The following is a 17614-nucleotide window of genomic DNA, read 5'->3' on the forward strand; positions in this document are numbered from 1 at the left end:
CAGAGATCTATATATTCCACAGGTGTTTCTGGACCAGGGGAAGTGTCACAGTATATGGCATTGCCAAAATTAAATGACTTTAAAGATCAGGAGTGTTTTCAGCACTAATTGAAGTCAAATTCTCCTGAGCAGCAAGCTGTTTTGGCTGTAGGTTTTGGGTTGCATGGAAACTAGTACCCAAATCAATGAAAGAATTTTTGCTCAAATTACTATTACATTACAGGAAACTGTCCCCAAGGAGCAGATGCAACAGGGCACACAGGTGGTTAGAGGATGAGATTTTTGTCAGCACCCCTTCTACCTCGCTCCCCCTTCTTCAGCCCTCCCTCTCCTCCTGCTATACAGCCCCTGCTCACCCTCAGCCCCATATTGAGGCATCGCTGTTTGGACTACCACTTTAGCTCGAAGAGAGGGGCTGACAAAAGTCTCCATGGCGACAGTGCAAATCTGTAAATCATGCTGCGGCAGACGTGTCTTCTCCTTCCCTCTTTCCCTTTTCTCCATCCTTCTTTCCCTCCTGCTTATATACACAACCCCTCCCCTCCCCTCGCACTCATGCATACCTTCTTCATCTCCTCCACTCTTGCTGCTGTAATTTTGAAAACCCTGTGTCTTGATATCTCCCTGCTTCACTTTTTGACTTTGCAGTTTTCACAAATCCTCCTCCCCCATTCTCTCCTGCTTTAATTAGTTAAGATAGAAGGGGGGATGGGGAAGACTATTCACTTAACATTCAACTAACGTTCAAGTCAACATGCCGCTTTGGAGCAGACAGGGTGATACACTCTGGGAGCACGTGCATGTTAGTGGGGCAGGATAATGAGTGTTTTTATGAACTGAGGATGAGTTGCGGGAAAATCCTGCAGTACCTTCAGCATCCTTAGACATGTACAGGGAAAGCTTGGTACCATAGGGGATCCGTATAGAATCTGAACCAGGAATGAAGAAAAGGGTTACACAAACGGAAGAACACACAGCACAAACATTTAGGCACACAACAGGTTCTCTCTTAGGTGTACAAGTCCTGTTGATGCATAATCATATAAAGCAGGAAAGAACTGAGAATCCCTTTGAGAGATTACCTGAACCAGCCTAAAAGCACTAAGTCCATCTTTAGCTAATTGCAGCGGCGACAGCCATACCCTCCTCCCTGTTAGCCTTAATGGGACCTGTGAATACCCACTCGACTCAGGAAAACATTGGTTCAGCAGCAGCTACACAGCCACTACATTTTAATAATTGTTTTCCTCAAGCCTTGTCCTTCACTGCAGGCATCAGAATTACATGGATGCATCTGTGGATGACTTTGTGTCCTTTCTAATGAGCACATCTGACCGTGCCACCATCCATCATTCTGTTGGCTCATAGTGAATAACAAAACTTGATGTCATTACCAACATCTGAGAATCACAAATCTGCCAGATTTTCAGACGGTGGTATCAGTCTGGAGGAGGTCAGCTAGTGGGGGAGGAGAGATTCTAAATGGTAAAATATACAGCAAAGATGCAGGAGGTAGTCAAAGTGTGCTGGAGGATGGGAGAGGGATGGGCTCATTTTGATCCTTAGTCACCCATGAAAGCATCCTCTGACTAAGGACACTCATTGTGTCTCTTGAAAGGTGGTGGTAGAGAAAGAATGTGTGATTATGTGGCCCTTTATCTACAAATCAGATTTACATCACTGCCAGCCATTTTCCATATCAGTCACATCTATATTTAATTCCTATCACTGCCACAACCATGAGTTTCCATTAATTTAATTTTCATATGATGAGCAGTTTGTTGATACTTGGAAATAGCAAAAACCAGGTAACCCCTGTTATCATTGACTTCAATTTAGGAAAACTAGTGTTTTCAAGGATGCTCCAAAACGAGAGTTGGTTCCCCAGTAACAGCTAAAGGATTAGTCTGGTGTTATTCAATATTTTGGCTGTCAACAAATCCCATGAAAAACATCAACAATGGAGCAAAGAATTGATTCTAATAATAAGAACCATCTGTGCACCAAAGTCTGAAGCTACTAAAGTTTGGGATTTTTTATATGAGAGATTTCTGTTTGTTTTATGTTAGTATTATACAGAAATTACATCCCAGGACCTGATTTAACTGTAGTAAGCTAAACCTAGAGGCTCTGGCTTTGAACAACCTTACTGCTTAGATAACTTTATGTAAATGTATCTCATCTAGAATGTCTAGTCAAACAGCTCTGTGACAAACCAAAACCTTTTCTGCACTAATATCAACATCCTCCGATTCCTTTGCTTTGCAGGACTTACCATCACCGAGTGGGGACGGAAACACGGGCATCTCGTAGCCGGTGGGCGTCTGCGGGGAACTCTGGGAACTGGTGTCTCTTGAACTGCAGTTGGAGGCTGAACTCACTGGAGCCGATGAAACAAAATAGATATCTGACTGTGGGTGGAAAAACAGAAGGACACAGGGAGAGGGAATGAGATCAATAAACATACACAGCAAACATGTAGCGATGCCAGGAAATACTAAGAGGAAACAGACGGAAAAGGATGGAGGCGGAAAAATTGAATAAGAACAGAGAAAGGAAAAGTATTTATTTGATGCCAGGTGCACTGTGGTCTGTTTTAAATTATCTATGTGTATGATTTACGAGTGTATTACTGCTCTGTAGCCATGCAGATTGCCAGCCATATTTCCCACTGGGGTAATAAAGATTGATTGAAATGAGAGAGCTGAGACAGCTACTTCTATGATGCAGAGTGGGGACTGAAAACACTTACAGGTTTGAAGGGCTCTTGCCATAGTGTAGTCAAGTATGTTGCAGGAACACACAAAATGCATTTCTACTACCTAATTACCTATGCCCTGACCAGTTTTTGACAAAAATAATTAAATATAAATCAGATTATCTATAATGCAGTGGACATTGCTGAGGAAAGCAGGGCATGGATAAGATACTGTGTTAGCTGTCCATCATACCGACCCGTGATGCAGCCAGCTGTAGTTCTGGGACCACTGCTGTATACACAAGGTTGCCATTGACCACCAGTCGGATTTCAATGGAGTCCGTTGTGAAGGCCAGGATGTAAGGAAATGCACAAACTGCCAAGACAAGACAAGCAAATGATCAACAGGGGACATCAGGGAGACACCCCAGCAATGTTTAACTGGAAAAACAAGAAATGAAATTGGGAAATTTGCTCATCTCCCACAAAAAGCATCAGACAGGTGCTACCTAAAAAGAGCTAAAGGGTTTGAACATCATAGGTAGTTATGTTATGGTGTCAGAGATATGCATGTGATGTCATTTGGTGACCTTTCTAGCAGGCAACAGCCATTTTCTATTGCACACATATGGAAACACTGGTCAGGTGCTCATGTTATTGTGGGTTTGTCACTAGGGCTGACCCCTTTTACATATTTATTTGGCTAAATCAATATAAAAATATTGATTAGAGCCTTAAACAGCTGCTTTTAAACTGAGGTTCTCTAATATGTTTCAGTACATTTGTTTTATTACTCAACACATTTTGTTATTGCTCCTTTAAGTGTGTGTGTGTGTGTGTGTGTGTGTGTGTGTGTGTGTGTGTGTGAAAGGAGGGCACATTATAGGATGCACAACAACCAAGAGGAGCAGCATGATGCTATAAACAGGGTCACAGTTACAGGTTTAATACTAACTGTTTTCTTTTCATCACCTTCCACATTAATAACAACACACACAAATAATCACATAGGCCAGTTGGATGCTAGTGGCTACACATTGTGTTTCCATGGCGACGGGAAGCTCTGGCCAGGCCAACAGCACAGGCAGGGTGTGGCCGGAGCCCTGTTGCCGTGGTAACGTACCAATAGCATTGGGCATCTGGTTCCAGCTGAAGTGGAAGTCGGAGGTGTTGGATTGGATCATCGGGGTGGAGCCGTTAAATGGACAAACTTTTTTATAGTAGCAAATATCTGTATAAGACACAGGAAGCAGTTTCAAAATAAATGCTTTAGTTTCTTGTTTTTAACTGTTATTTCATCTGTGTTTTGAATATGGATTAAAAGCAGCATTTTAATGAAGCTTAAAGTTTAGGGCTACCTGTCATATTTCCCTGACAAACACAGGCAGACAAAAGCTAAACTTTAGTGATAGAGGAAATAAAAAAAACATATAGCCTCTGATTTGACAGTAGACACAGAGACCTGAATCAAACAACATCTGAAATGTTGTGTAATCAGTCAAGGGAAACTCACAGTTGTAACACAACAGCAGACCTGCCTCCCCGTCTTCATACACATCAATGGCTGCTACAAAATTTACCTGTGTGCAGAAACAACCAGTTCAGTGCAGAAATTACAACATCAAAAGGTCAGCTTTAAGAGACTGATACTAGCAAATAATGCCACATCACATATCCTTGAGGTACTGGTTAGCCCTTCAGATAATATAACATCTATATTTCTGTGGCAGTTTGGTTACTCTGAGTGGAAAAACGGCTAAAACAGAATGATGGTTTATTAGAACAGCTGTTCATCCCCCAGCATGCTCATTCACTTCTCCTCCCTCCCCAGCTGGTGGCTGTGAATGACAACGTGTTGATTCATCCAAGCAGCCTGGTAATCAGAGGTAAATAGAGCGACTAACTAGGTCAACTGAAGGTCTCAGCTCTGCTCAACTTCAGCGAACATCACATGAAATTTAAAAAAAAAAAAAAAAAAAAAAACGAACAAAAGAAAAAACACACACAAGAGAAAAGAAACAAAACAAACAAACAAAAAAACAGAAATGCACCACTTCTTTGTTGCATGAGTGTATGTAAAATCCACATGTGCCTCACCCTGTTGGCGTCTACATGATGAAGCCGGTAGGCATCTCCAGTGCTCTCATTGATTAGGTCAAACTGATGTTTGTAGGCCACACAGATCATATTGTCATTTTCCCCCGTCGGCCCGTCTACCAGTGCCATCACCACAGGCGGGTCACACAGACAGATCTCCTGATGGGTAGATGGCACATGAGAACCTCAGTGCTCATATGTATGGACTGGTTTGAAAGTCTGACACTATGCTATATGTGATAAAGCCCCACTGAGACTAAAGATTTGTATCATATTGTATCAAATCTGCGTCAAATTTGACCAAGTTAGCTTTACAATGTACACAATGTTTGATTCAAACCACCTTAATTGCCTGAGTTCTGCGTGACAGTCTCTGCTCCAGTGGTGGCCACACATTTAAAACCCCTGTTTTAGGGTATATAATAAGGTGTGGAGAGAACATTTACAGAAGTTTCTTTTTTTAATGAATAGCAAAAACATTTTTAGATCCATACAACTGTTCTTTTTTTCCTCAGTGATGTAGAGCTTGTTGTACCCGTATGTACTGAAACTCCTCCACCGGTGAGTCCGTTCCTGTGGCGATGGAGCTGAAGCCCTCGAAACGTGGATGTTTCCTCGTTATGAGGAGGAGCTTGTTCCTGATGGCTGCTACTATCCTCAGCTCTGAGCCGTGGTGAGTGTTGATAGAGTACAAATGACAGCCTGGCACAAAGAGCAGGAGGACAGGGGTGGGGTGGGGACAGAAAAGTACATTGGACATGTGCTGTGCTGTAGGAGTTATTCCCTTTCATCATCCCACAGATCAATTATCCAGCAGACAGCTGACACGGCACCAGCAGTAGGTCAGAGGTTTTGTGTTTGCAATGCAAAAAAGGATGTTCATAAAGGTCAAAATATATAAAAATAATGTTTTAGCCTGATCATATGTTACTTTTTCATCAGAAATGAATTAAAAAAGAAAAAACACTTGGAAGCGCAATTAAATTCATTTACTAGTTATAAACATCCTGTCTGAAATGTGGATGGTGGTAGTGAGAATGAGGTCCCAAACATCTGTTAAGAGAAAACTGATAGATTTGCTTATTTGAACAAAAAATGTATCTTTAATAAAGCATAAATATATTTATTTAATTTTATTGGAATACTTAAAAGGTAAACTTCAAACCTCTCTAAAATTATCTTTTGAACTAGACGAAAGATTAATGCATTTGTATTAAATATTAACTCTGGAACCTAAAAATGTCTTTAGATGAGCTGGATTATTGAGAATTTTGGCTTGTTTGTTACCGTGATTTATTTTCATGTTTTTATTTTTTACATTCTGTAAATTGTTGAATGTAATGTGTTGTACCTTTAGTTTTTTCCAGTTTATTCTCCCGGCTGTCACACTTGCCTCTGACGAGCTGCCTCTCCTCCAGGCCTCTCTTGAGCGTGCTGAGTCTGAACACATAGAGCCGAGCGTCCTTCCCTGGAAACAAAAAACAAAGCCACTTCTGTTTTGCATGGAGGTTACTCTTAATTTGCCATCTATTTTTTATCAATCTCCAACATGCAAATAATAATGTACTGCATGGAGATTACTAGAAGGCTTCTTAAGGCTTGTGCTGTCTTAGAAGCTTTACCAAAGCCCACACAGTCGTGACAAACGCTGCCATCACAAAATCATTATCAAAACCCTGTTTGTCAATATTGGGGTTAGCTAATCATCTGCAGGGTAATTAATTACATGGTCTTTTGGTTGGAACAAACATGACACACATCATGCAGCTGACTGTTAGTACACAATTACTTCTTTTTTATACTATATGTCTTTTTTTTTTTTGCTGGTAAGTATTTATTTTTTGAATTGATCCACATTTTTTTCAGTCCTATAAAGCCCACTCTGGTCTGACAGTCAGTCCCATCCCCCAGGATAAACAGACACACAATCTTAACAGGAATTGGTTCTCTGTAGGTCAGCTTTCTTAGATCACAGCAAGAGATCAATGTGTTCACTAACATAATGGATGTGGAAAGGCTAAGTATGGACTGAGCAATACAGAAATAAATGGCAGATATGAAATAAGAGAGAGGAATGGGAAAATGAGAAAGAAAATGGGCTGTAAATACTGTTATGCTGAAAATATGGAGTAAATGAGAGGATGGCAAAGGATGTTAACCAGGGGAAGCAGTCTGACATCCACAGAGGAGAGCGTAAGGAGTGTTCTCTTTACCTTTGTCAGCCCTGGTGATAAGCAGGTCCTGAGGCTCGAGAACATGCATCTGCTTCACCACCATGGTTTTGTCAAACACCTGAACCGGAGGCAGAGTCTGCGTCTCTGAAACGCAACACAAATAATACATCACAAAAAGTTGGGTAAAGTCTGAACAATGTCATAACTGAATTTGAAGTATTTGTAAAAAAAAAAGAAAAAAAGAATGAGCTGAGCAAAAAACAGGAGAATCGATTTTGGGACACTCACCAGAGTTGGACAAAGTTGGATCAGGGCCTAAAACATGGACAACATCATTATCATCAGTGAGTTAACTGCTGGTCTTGGCATTCTGCTGAGTGCAGTATTGAATGGATATGGATGGGTGGCTTTAGGTTAGAGAACATAGGACGATTTTGAGATATGACCTCACCATCCAGCAGCATGACCCCTGCTGTGTCAGTGGCAACCAGCAAAGACTGTCCCCAGGAGTCAGCACACACAATCTCAAAGGGAAATGTGCTGCAGAAAGACTGGGACTCCCATGGCTGCAGAGGAGATAAACATGCAGGCAATATGACTGTACACATAAATATGGCTATTACAATTATTTACCACTCGCTTTGGTGAAAAAAATAAAAAGAAAAGGGACAAGTGCAATGAAATTTCTCAAAAATATCTCAGGGACTCACCTCTTTTCTGCACAGGCCAGTGGTAACAAGGCTAGTTGGGGCATCTCCTCTGACAATAGTCTTGAGCTTCAGAGCCTGGAGAAGAAATGGCATCAGACATGACCAACTCATGGTTTTACTAACCCTAACCTTTTTTTAAAGAGTGTCTGGAAAAACCTTTTAAATCTTGGGCCCTGCACAGGATATATGTGTGTAATGCATGTGAATCATGATGCATATAACCATTGAAAGAAACACAGCAGCTCTCTGACCTTGCTGGGTTATTGCATCCCATCACTAACATTTAACTGGCCAGCCATTATTGTTTCCTTGCTTGTTCAGGCCGTGAGAACTGTGACAGACACTGAGGCGGAAAATGGTTTGAACAACCAGAATGGCAACAGTAAAAAAATGTCATAAGAAATAAAATGTGTAGTGAGTTCAAAGTTCAAATAGAATGCAGTTAGCACAAATGTTCAATCAGCAACCATCTGATCAGATTGACAGTTTCTAATCCAAGCTGCACAGTCAGCCATTTCCAGTTCCATATCCGCATAAATAGGCAATCTGCAGATAATGAAACTACCACCAACCAAGAGTACAATGGTTTCAGACTGCAGTGTACTTTGCCATTCTGGATGAAATATCCATAAAAACACACATATTTGGATCGATCAGCCATCCGTGTAAACATGAAATCATTGTGTATAATGTGCATCACACAATGAGTGAACATACAGAGACAGTGTGGTTGTAGACAAAAGCCCCATCTCAACATAACAGGATAATCTATGACTCAACACATCTACCTTTCTTTGTTTTTGAGCTCTAAAACACAAAGTGTCATTGACTTGACATTGTGTTTATGAGCAGAGCAGCAGAAACAAGATATACACAAGCTAGTCAACACAAAGAGTAACACAAAGAAGAACAAGGGCTGGAAAATAAAGAGAGAATTACTTTGTAGGCATAAACATGCCTTACAATTTAAAAAAGGTACTGACTTTGATAACTTGATTTTTTTCTCGCGGTATGTGCATGGACTAAAAACACTTTTCAATTCAGAATACTTCTTTAGTTCACAGACATTATCATTTCATGTTTATCAACCTTAAATCGGTCAATTTAGGCCAGGCACCCTGGAGGTTTGGATCCCAGTCTGGAGATTTGTACACTGAAATCACTACACCTGACATTGCTGCCACAAGCAACCAGAAACCAACATAGAAGATTGTTAAACAGACTGTTAATACTGAAGCAACAATATGTACTGTAATCAACATTTTACTGTTGTAGTTGGTTGAGGTGAAGCTAGTTTATGTACTTCAGGTACAGTGGTTCCATAACATAAGGGCCAGCCCTCTCCAACAGTAATGCAATGTCCTGTTAACCATGTTTTTTGAATTAAACAACTCTATTATTGCTTTTTCTTTCTTTACTTCACTGGTTTTATAGCTGCAGAGCTCTGGCTGTTCCGCCTTCATGTGTTTGTGCATGTGTTTGCATGTTTTACTTGGTTACCTGTCCTATTCTGACGAATTCAGCCTGCCGTGCCTCCTCCTTCTTTCGTGCTGATTTTGGAGACTCGGGAAGCACGTCGCTGAACGACCGTCGGTTTAACATGTTCTGGGGAGAAAAAGGAACCTAAACGTGGAACACCAACACCCAAAATGTGACACACACACACACACACACACACACGCAAACACACACACACAAAGAGAAAGCAGAAAGGGGTCTTAGACCCTGCCCCTGGCAGGAGGTGAGATTAGCCGCAGTGAAACACAGTGAAAACTAAGTCATGTTATGAGAAACAGTGAAAGGAGGGAGGAAAAACCAAGAGAAATAAGAACAAAAGTGATGTGAGGAGAGAAAGCCCTGCTGAGAAAGTCAGCATTGCAGTAGTATCCAGTGTGGTGCAATACGCAGAGGCAGACCTAGGGCTGCAGTGGGATACAGCAGAACACAACTCAGCAGTGGCTACAGTCACTGCCAGTGACTGTTAGTGACAAGGAGAAGGTTGAGGAGAAAACCTGGATGGCCTGAGAATACGTCCATCCATGAATCCAAGAACAGGTCTTCAAATTAGACCAAATGTCAGGAAAGCAGCTGTACCTTGTGCAGGTCGGGCATGAGGTCTTGGTAAAGCGAGCGGATCAGCATGTCAAGGGTTCGCTGACGCTTCTGGGCAAACGTTGGCGTCTCCAGTGTGGCTTTCTCTCCATTGATTACTGAAGGAGATTTAAAAAAAAAAGAAAAAGAAAATTACAAAAACACAAATGATGCAGATTTATTAACCATACATGTTTATTTGCCTTTTCTTACATTTGACTAATAAAAAGTCCCTGAATTCTTGGTGATCAGTAAATACAGGCGGGGAAGGAAGAGGGGGTCCAAACAACGGAACACTCTCCTCTGAGAAAATCTTCAACCTGTGACAGAGAGCAGAAGATACTTTTACTACTTTTAAACACATCACACAGTACGGTAAAGTCAACTGAACTATTCTGTTTAATCAGCATCACAGAAAGAATCAGGTCATGAGTTTTTTGGGTGAAGAAAGTTAAACAGTCTGGATGGAGCATTAATTAAAGCCACTCACCTGTAACTGTCATTCTGGCTATTATACCTAACTAATGCAAAAATATCTGGAAGTCAAAGTGAAGGAAACGATCATTATACATGGAAGACAACAGCAATTACGTCAGTGTTACATGGCTCATGTGTTATCTGTTCATTTGCCAAAGCTCCTCTGAACATGGCTCATGTAACTGATTACCACTTAATTTCTCTGACAGTCTTTGTCGGTGTGAAGGATACGGGTGAAGTGCGATCGGATCATAGATGGTTTGAAGGACGACGATGCGTCATCCCCCTCCTGGAATACTATAGTAACAATGTCATTTCCAATGTGCCTCTTTCTCTCCACCTGGCAGGGAAGAAATCGGACAGAAGAAACAAATATGAGGACCAAACAGCAACGTAACCTCAGTACTTCATGATTATGAGCAAAGCAACAAATCTGAAGTCATTGTCACCTTAAGTTACAATGAAGTTAAACTGTTTTGTATTTACAAATCAGTAAATGTATCATTTGTGTATTTGTTTATTTCTGTCCACCTGATCATGTAAATGAAATACTGACCCTACTTTTAGCTCTGTTTTGGTTTAACCTATTGTAGCATTTAGGAGACACGCCCCCACATTGGCTCTGTTGCAACACATGACCCCTTTCATGTCAAAGTAGTTATTTCATCCAATAACACAAAAATATTGAATAGAAGCTGTAAAGTGAAATGCCCTGCATCACCCTGTGGATGAGACACTGAGTACAGCTGCAAGGATGAGGGCACAGTGTGTATGTAAGTGTGGAGAAGAGGGTGTCATTCTAGCAGCAAACAGTTTCATAGCTCTCACACCAGAAACACTGTGAGAAGTGGTGATAATTTCAGCTCTTTGATCTCAAAACTTCAGAGGCAGCAGCCACATTTTTACTGCAATAACTTCAGTCTCACCTTTGTTTTGCCTGTATCTGTATTTTGTTTTATTATTATATTGTCTAGACCAACCATCCTCCCCCTGTCATATTATACAACTTCATATATATGTCCCTTAATACAGTAATACAATTTAGGTATGTGATGATAATGTATGCAAAAGGAAAGACATCTTAAGCACTATTGGTCAGACAGTCACATGGTCACCAAAGGATGAATTCAACAGTGACATTTTGTCTTTCAATCCCATCAAATCAAAATTTCTCCCTGTTGAACTATTTGTTGGTGAAAATATAGATTCCCATGAAACCTGCTGTTGACATTTTGGGTCACCACAGGATGAATCGTTATGTATTTGGTGACCCCCTCTTGACATTTCTTGTAGTTCCACTCAGTCAGAACATACCAAAGCCAGATTTCCATGACCATTAATAAGCAAATTCATGCTTCTTGGAAGATACAATCTTTCTTTTTTAAATTCTGTGAGTTTTCCTTTATGTCTACAATCAGGCCTAAATGTCAACTTCATTCATTACCAAAGAAAGAGACTACTCTGAGATTATTTTGATCATACTCCTAAGAGGATAGATCCTTTGGATTTTAATCAGTACATAACATTTCCTATAACCTCACTATCATTTTATACAGTTCCCTCCATATACCTTTTTTTTTTTTTTCATCCAATACATTTGAATTATGTTGGATTAAATTAATTCTACAGCTTCACCAGTTAAACAGAAATGACTTTACAGTGCATGGCAGAAACACTAAGAAATACCTATACTGTCATATGACTGCAGTTCTTGTCACTCAGCTGGATAAGAGCAAGTGACAGGTTAGTAGCCACATTCAGATGCAGCACAAGCACAGACTGACTGTTTTTTGACTGCCAGAAAGTCTTTTTTATCTTTAGCACAAATCCAGTTACGTGTCAGATCTGCTAAACTCCAGCAGTGTTAAATCATACTCACTAATACCGGCATTACAGAACAGAGCTCTACAGTAAAGCAATAATGTCCTTTTTCTCATTTTCTTCCTAGAGTGACCACATTTTTTCCCCAGGTTCGCTGCCATTGTACTGGCTTTCCATCATGGCTTTGTCTGATAAATGAATCTGACATTAAGACAGATGACCAGTGTGCACTTAAAATGTGTGCAGTTTCTCAAATACCAGTATACCGAGGTTATGCTCTGAAAAGTGAAAAGGTTCAACTGAGCTAGTACAATTCATCCTCCAGAGAACTTCTGCACCAAATGCTTTAGTGGTGCTCTAGTGCCACCATTCATATCTCATGGTGGCACTAGGGGAAAAATCAGGTCGTCAGAAAAATCAATAAAATTTACCTACTGGGCACAAACTTTCATGTGAATACATCCGATCATTTCAGCCTGGACCAAAGTGATGAACAAGCTGATTGAGTGTTAGTTAACACTGTCCTCACAACAGCCAGCTTGTGTTTGGTAGTTTTATATATATAGAATGAGCAACTACAGTGTGTGGGTGCTCACCTGCTGTTTGTTCTCTTTAGAATAGGGTAGCATGGTGGACACATGGAACATGAGCTCATGGCCCTGATACACTGTGTAGATGGACTTGATTCCTGTAGTGTCGTCTGCAAGTAAAGACACCAAAGACAGTTGCATATTGAAACACGTTTACTTGTTCATTTGAACGTGATTCAGCAGATGTGGCTTCTCTTACTCTTGGTGTCGAGTCCTCCGCGGTAACCTGCCCATCCCTGCAGCGTTATGGAATCACCCAGCAGATTGAGAAACTTATCAAAGCTCTCACTCCCCACCTCTAAAACACAAACAGTAATTTATGTCAATCTTAATTTAGCAGATTTCTTCTTTTGTAGTGCATACTGTAATGTTAATATGGATTTTGACAGAGATTGATATTGTGGGAAATACTCTTATTTGCTTTCTCAAGAAGAGTGATCTGAGAAGATGAGTAACATTGTCATGTATGTCTACTCAATATGAAGCACAGGCTCCCAGCCAGGTTAGCCACCATATCAGTCATTATGCTAAGCTAAGGAAAATATCACCTGAAGCAGCACATTGAGTAGTATCAACCTTCTCATTGAACACTTGTCAGAAAAGCTAAATAACATTTCCCAAAATGTCAGACTATTCCTTTAATAGTTGTGCTCACTGAAAAAAGTTGAGAATAGAAGGATTTACCGTTGCTAAACATCTCATCATCTGTGAGCTGTCCGTCTTTGGCATACAGGACACCAAATTTAAAGTTGACAGAACCCTACAAATCAAAACTTGGGTTAAAATCATGAAGTCATTTTCTACTTCTGCATTTATTATTCATTTCTGTTGGCATTAAGTGCTTTTTGGTAAGAAACATACATGCAAACTCTATAATAAGACAAAAAAGATACACAGACTTCCTCCAGTAGCATGCATCTACTGTGCATCGCATTAGAGCAGGAAATATTTATAAAATGGCACAATATTAATCTTGTAGCTCCTGCAGGATATAGGATGATATTAAAGATTTTTTGCCAGATAAATATGGAACAAAGAAACAAATGGGTATCTGTTGTGATATGTGGGTGCATGAAGGTGACTAGAAAGCCACACAAAAAGCCACATCATCCCATACCTCCTGCTCCTCCAACACCAGCAGATCCTTAGGAAAGAGAACATAATTATCATTCACACTGACCAGCACTCCAGATAGAGATGACACAGCCTGAGGATATCATATAGCTTATGTGCTGATAATCAGGCCTGGCATGAAATGGACCAGTGTTATATTTCATTAAGTGTAGACAGATGCTCTGGTGTTACTCTCACCTTCTGAATTTCTGGGTTCAGGATCTCCCTGGGGCCTTTCTCAAACCTGTCTATGTTCATTGCACTGCGATGGGGGACAGGAAGAGGAAGAGGAAGGAAAGGAAATAGCTCAAAAGATTAAACAGGAAAATGAGCCTTGATACAGGGGATTTTGCATCCTCCTTGTACCATTTGTACTCATCCAGTGTTCAAGCAGAACAGAGCAAAAGAGCCAGGCGAATCACAGACGTTAATCTGCAATGGGGCGGGCTTTACGCTCCAGTCATCCAATCAGATTTAAACAAGCCTTGCACATAAGCACTGACTCATTAATAACATTTCTCAATGCCAGTCACAAGTCCGCAAATCCTTCTACAAACAGCTTTTGTTGTTTACGCTGTTCAAAAATATGCACAGAGCTGGTGATAACACCGTGTATTCTCATGTTTTTACAACAACAACAAAAAAAAAAACTAGCCATTCGCTGGTCTCACTGTCACTTTCATCATATTAATTTCTCTGATTGGTTTACTCTGCGTCCGAAATCTATGTCAACCAAAGAGATTCCAGACCAATTCTTTATATAGAATAGCAAAAGAGTTAGTTTGGCTGGCCAGGCTAAAATTATTTAGCAAGTGCATGAATTTGTTTATACTTTTTTTCCTCCCTCCAAGCTGTACAATATGTAAGCTTAAGCAGTAAATTACATGGAGCAAGATATAAAAATATTAACATTACTGCCAACAGTAGGCAAATAAATAAATACCTCTGTAAATGAGGTCTTTTTAATACTTCTACATCAGTACCTGCAATACCTGCAGTATGTTAAAAAACCTTGTATAATACTATACTAATTTAAAGAGTTGGTGGAGACAGTTGTACTTACTGTAAGCAAGATTTAGGGTTTGCCCAAAACCTATAGTGACATATATGGAGAGCAGCTCCATTTTATATCCAGCTCCAAGTTGGTAAAATATTTGGATTTATTAAGCTTTGCAGTGAGTAAATCCCTTATTAAATCTTTCATTCATGAGGTTGTAGACAGATATCTCATTTGTCACAAAGTTTCATCATATTCTGTATTTCTTTTTACAAAGACCTGTGGTTATATTTTGTTAATATAACATACACCCCTCAAGCTCTAGGTCACACTTCTCACCTGAGGATGGACTTGACTGATAGTGTTTTGTTTGGGCTGTAGGGGAGGCTGATCTTCAGAGTGCCCTGAGCAAACAAGAGCAGCACACATCAGGCATATCAATATATAAATATAATAATAGAAATCAATATTATACATCAAGAATGTTGTGCTTATTCGGTGTAAAAGAAGCCCAGAAGAGATTCAGAGAACACAAAACATATTTTTCAATTAACAGAATAATTGCAGAGGACCAAATTAAACCAAAGCAGTTCCAGCCAAACAAAATTGTTCTGTTCAACAACAGCAACAACAACAATAACAACATCCTGTGCCAGTCAGAGTCTGACAGAAACAAGACAAATCAATGTGATCAGGCAGCACAGGTGCACCGCCCTAATCAGTTTCCAGATGAGGCTGGAGGCCAAAATTAGATCCAAGCTATCTTGGTTACAAAGCTGAGTCACCACACTACAAACACACGACAATAAACATACATCTCTAACACACACCTACACACACAGTGACTCAAGAGTGGAGTAGCACAGTCCCTGAAGATACCGTTTTGTGCCTTTTCATATTTAGATCACAGAAAAAGTACCACCTACGACTGTGTATTCAAATAGAAAGTGAACATGTTCTGAATTAATCTGTAACCCGCTGCATAAAAAGTTTTAGATCATTCCTTCTGGTTAGAAGAAACTCCACTAGCGGAAAGTAAGTACATCCATCTGAAATATGGTGCTTTTAATAAAATAAATAAATTTAGCCTCTTTTGCCATTTGTGTACTGTAAATAACCCACAATGAGAAATAATCAGGTATATATAGCCCCTCATAAAACCACAATGTGTCATTATTACTACAATCTGGCTTTTGTAGGAAATGAGATATAACCTGCTAATTACTAAGCTGTAATGGTGCTGATAGGTGTATTCTGTTATCTCTGGACTGAGCCCCACTAGTTGTTTCCCGTCTGTGTGCTAGCTTCATAGTGTATAGACATATGGGTGGTATCAATCATTTTATCTAACTCTTGCCAAAAAAGTGAATAAGCATATTTCTCAAGATGGTGAAATATTGCTTGAATCTGCACTCCAACATGTTTGAGTAGCTTCAGTTCTGTGTGTGGGGAAGGTTCTGTGAACTCACCGTCTTTCTCCAGAGGATGGCTCTGTACTGAGGAACCCGCTGGTTGTTCTGGTCTGAGAGGACGACCGACAGGTAGAAGGGATTCTTCTCTGCATCTGTACCCACATAGTTCTGGTGGACTGAAGGAAAGAGAGATAACATTAGATTACATTACACATGCATGCAGGATATTTAAAGTATAGACATCATGATCACATTATTAAAGCATGACTGGGGAACTGATGTTGAAATATTATTTGTTTTAGGTAAAAAGTGTATTTTTCAGCATATTTCTGTGTTCTCTTAATGACAGATGGATATCACTTCACTATGTTTAGTTATTCAATGTCCTTTCATTCTCTGTATTGGTCTGGCTTTCTCTACCAATTTGTTCTTCTTCCTACCTTTTCTTTCATCAGTTCATTTAACCCTTTTAACCTCCCCATCGTCATTTCTGTGTGTGTGTGCATGTGTGTGTGTGTGTGCGCGCGCGTGTGTGTGTGTGTGACATAAGCACAGACAAGGATCTCCTGACAACACTAGAGCAAAGTCACAGATTCAGGCCTCTGTGTCCTCATTTGACAGCGTAGCATCCTTAAAAACAACACAGAACAGACCTACAAATACAATTAGATGCAAGATCTCTGCCTGCCTGCATCCGTTTCTGTCCTCATCTGATGCTTTCCTCTCTTCCAATGTTTTCCTTCTTCCACCGATTCACTTTATTTTGTTTTCAGCTCTGTTTACTCTCCATTAGCAATGTTTTTAGCTTCAGGTAAGCAATAACTTTGCAAGGTTGGGTTGCAATTATTTGCTTATTAGTTTAGCCAGCTTGAGCTTTTTCTGTGTGTGATTAGGAAACGCATTCTGAGACCCTACAATCAGACAAGACAACAGGAAAACAAACAAGGACAAGCTGTTCTATTGTTCTATAGCTAGTGATGAAGACATTTAGATTTCAGGTTATTGTATTAGGTGTTTCATCAGACAGGAAATGCTCATGTTAGAATAACTGGCCTTGAGTTCATAATGTGTTGTGTTGTACGATGCCGTCAGCTCTGCTCAGGCTGTGAGACACAGATGGCTCAGCTGCAGTCCAAACAGGTTGAGCCAACTTTCTGGAGACATGGCTCATATTAAACTGCCCATGCCATAGCATGATCAGACCCTGGCTAGAAGAGAATAGGCATTTCTTTTCTTTCACACGTTGCCTTTTTGCTGTCTAACTTTCCTTTCCAGTTATCTCCATCCATCTCAGGTTCTGTCCTTTATCTCAACCTTTCAGCTGAAGGAATTTCTCCTGATTCGGGCCACAGCAAAGAAACCCAGACAATGATCTTTTGTTGCACAACTTGCTGTGCCGCCTACACTGCAAGTACAAGAACAGGCAAGGTATTA

The 17614-nt window shown here is 40.2% G+C and overlaps 1 protein-coding gene across 5 annotated transcripts in view; it reads right to left on the reverse strand.

Annotated features, from left to right (window-relative positions):
- The window catches only part of garnl3 (GTPase activating Rap/RanGAP domain like 3), a 51529-nt gene that overhangs the window by 4603 nt on the left and 29312 nt on the right, over positions 1–17614 (reverse strand). For 2 of the 5 annotated variants that reach the window (XM_026297255.1, XM_026297257.2), the window contains exons 5-28: positions 16238–16356; positions 15108–15172; positions 13970–14033; positions 13776–13802; positions 13343–13418; positions 12858–12956; positions 12665–12768; positions 10479–10587; positions 10261–10306; positions 9984–10090; positions 9774–9889; positions 9180–9302; positions 7680–7754; positions 7421–7535; positions 7258–7284; positions 7009–7113; positions 6147–6263; positions 5331–5497; positions 4796–4954; positions 4212–4278; positions 3822–3929; positions 2956–3074; positions 2276–2411; positions 870–929 (exon numbers count right to left, since the gene is read on the reverse strand). In XM_026297255.1, the coding sequence (XP_026153040.1) occupies positions 870–929; positions 2276–2411; positions 2956–3074; positions 3822–3929; positions 4212–4278; positions 4796–4954; positions 5331–5497; positions 6147–6263; positions 7009–7113; positions 7258–7284; positions 7421–7535; positions 7680–7754; positions 9180–9302; positions 9774–9889; positions 9984–10090; positions 10261–10306; positions 10479–10587; positions 12665–12768; positions 12858–12956; positions 13343–13418; positions 13776–13802; positions 13970–14033; positions 15108–15172; positions 16238–16356 (2310 nt within the window). The remainder of the gene's footprint in view (positions 1–869; positions 930–2275; positions 2412–2955; positions 3075–3821; positions 3930–4211; positions 4279–4795; positions 4955–5330; positions 5498–6146; positions 6264–7008; positions 7114–7257; positions 7285–7420; positions 7536–7679; positions 7755–9179; positions 9303–9773; positions 9890–9983; positions 10091–10260; positions 10307–10478; positions 10588–12664; positions 12769–12857; positions 12957–13342; positions 13419–13775; positions 13803–13969; positions 14034–15107; positions 15173–16237; positions 16357–17614) is intronic. The other 3 variants (XM_026297256.1, XM_026297259.1, XM_026297258.1) reach the window with 3 other exon arrangements.

This window comes from Mastacembelus armatus, chromosome 12, assembly GCF_900324485.2.
Source record: "Mastacembelus armatus chromosome 12, fMasArm1.2, whole genome shotgun sequence".
In the NCBI taxonomy this organism is placed as follows: Eukaryota; Metazoa; Chordata; class Actinopteri; order Synbranchiformes; family Mastacembelidae; genus Mastacembelus; species Mastacembelus armatus.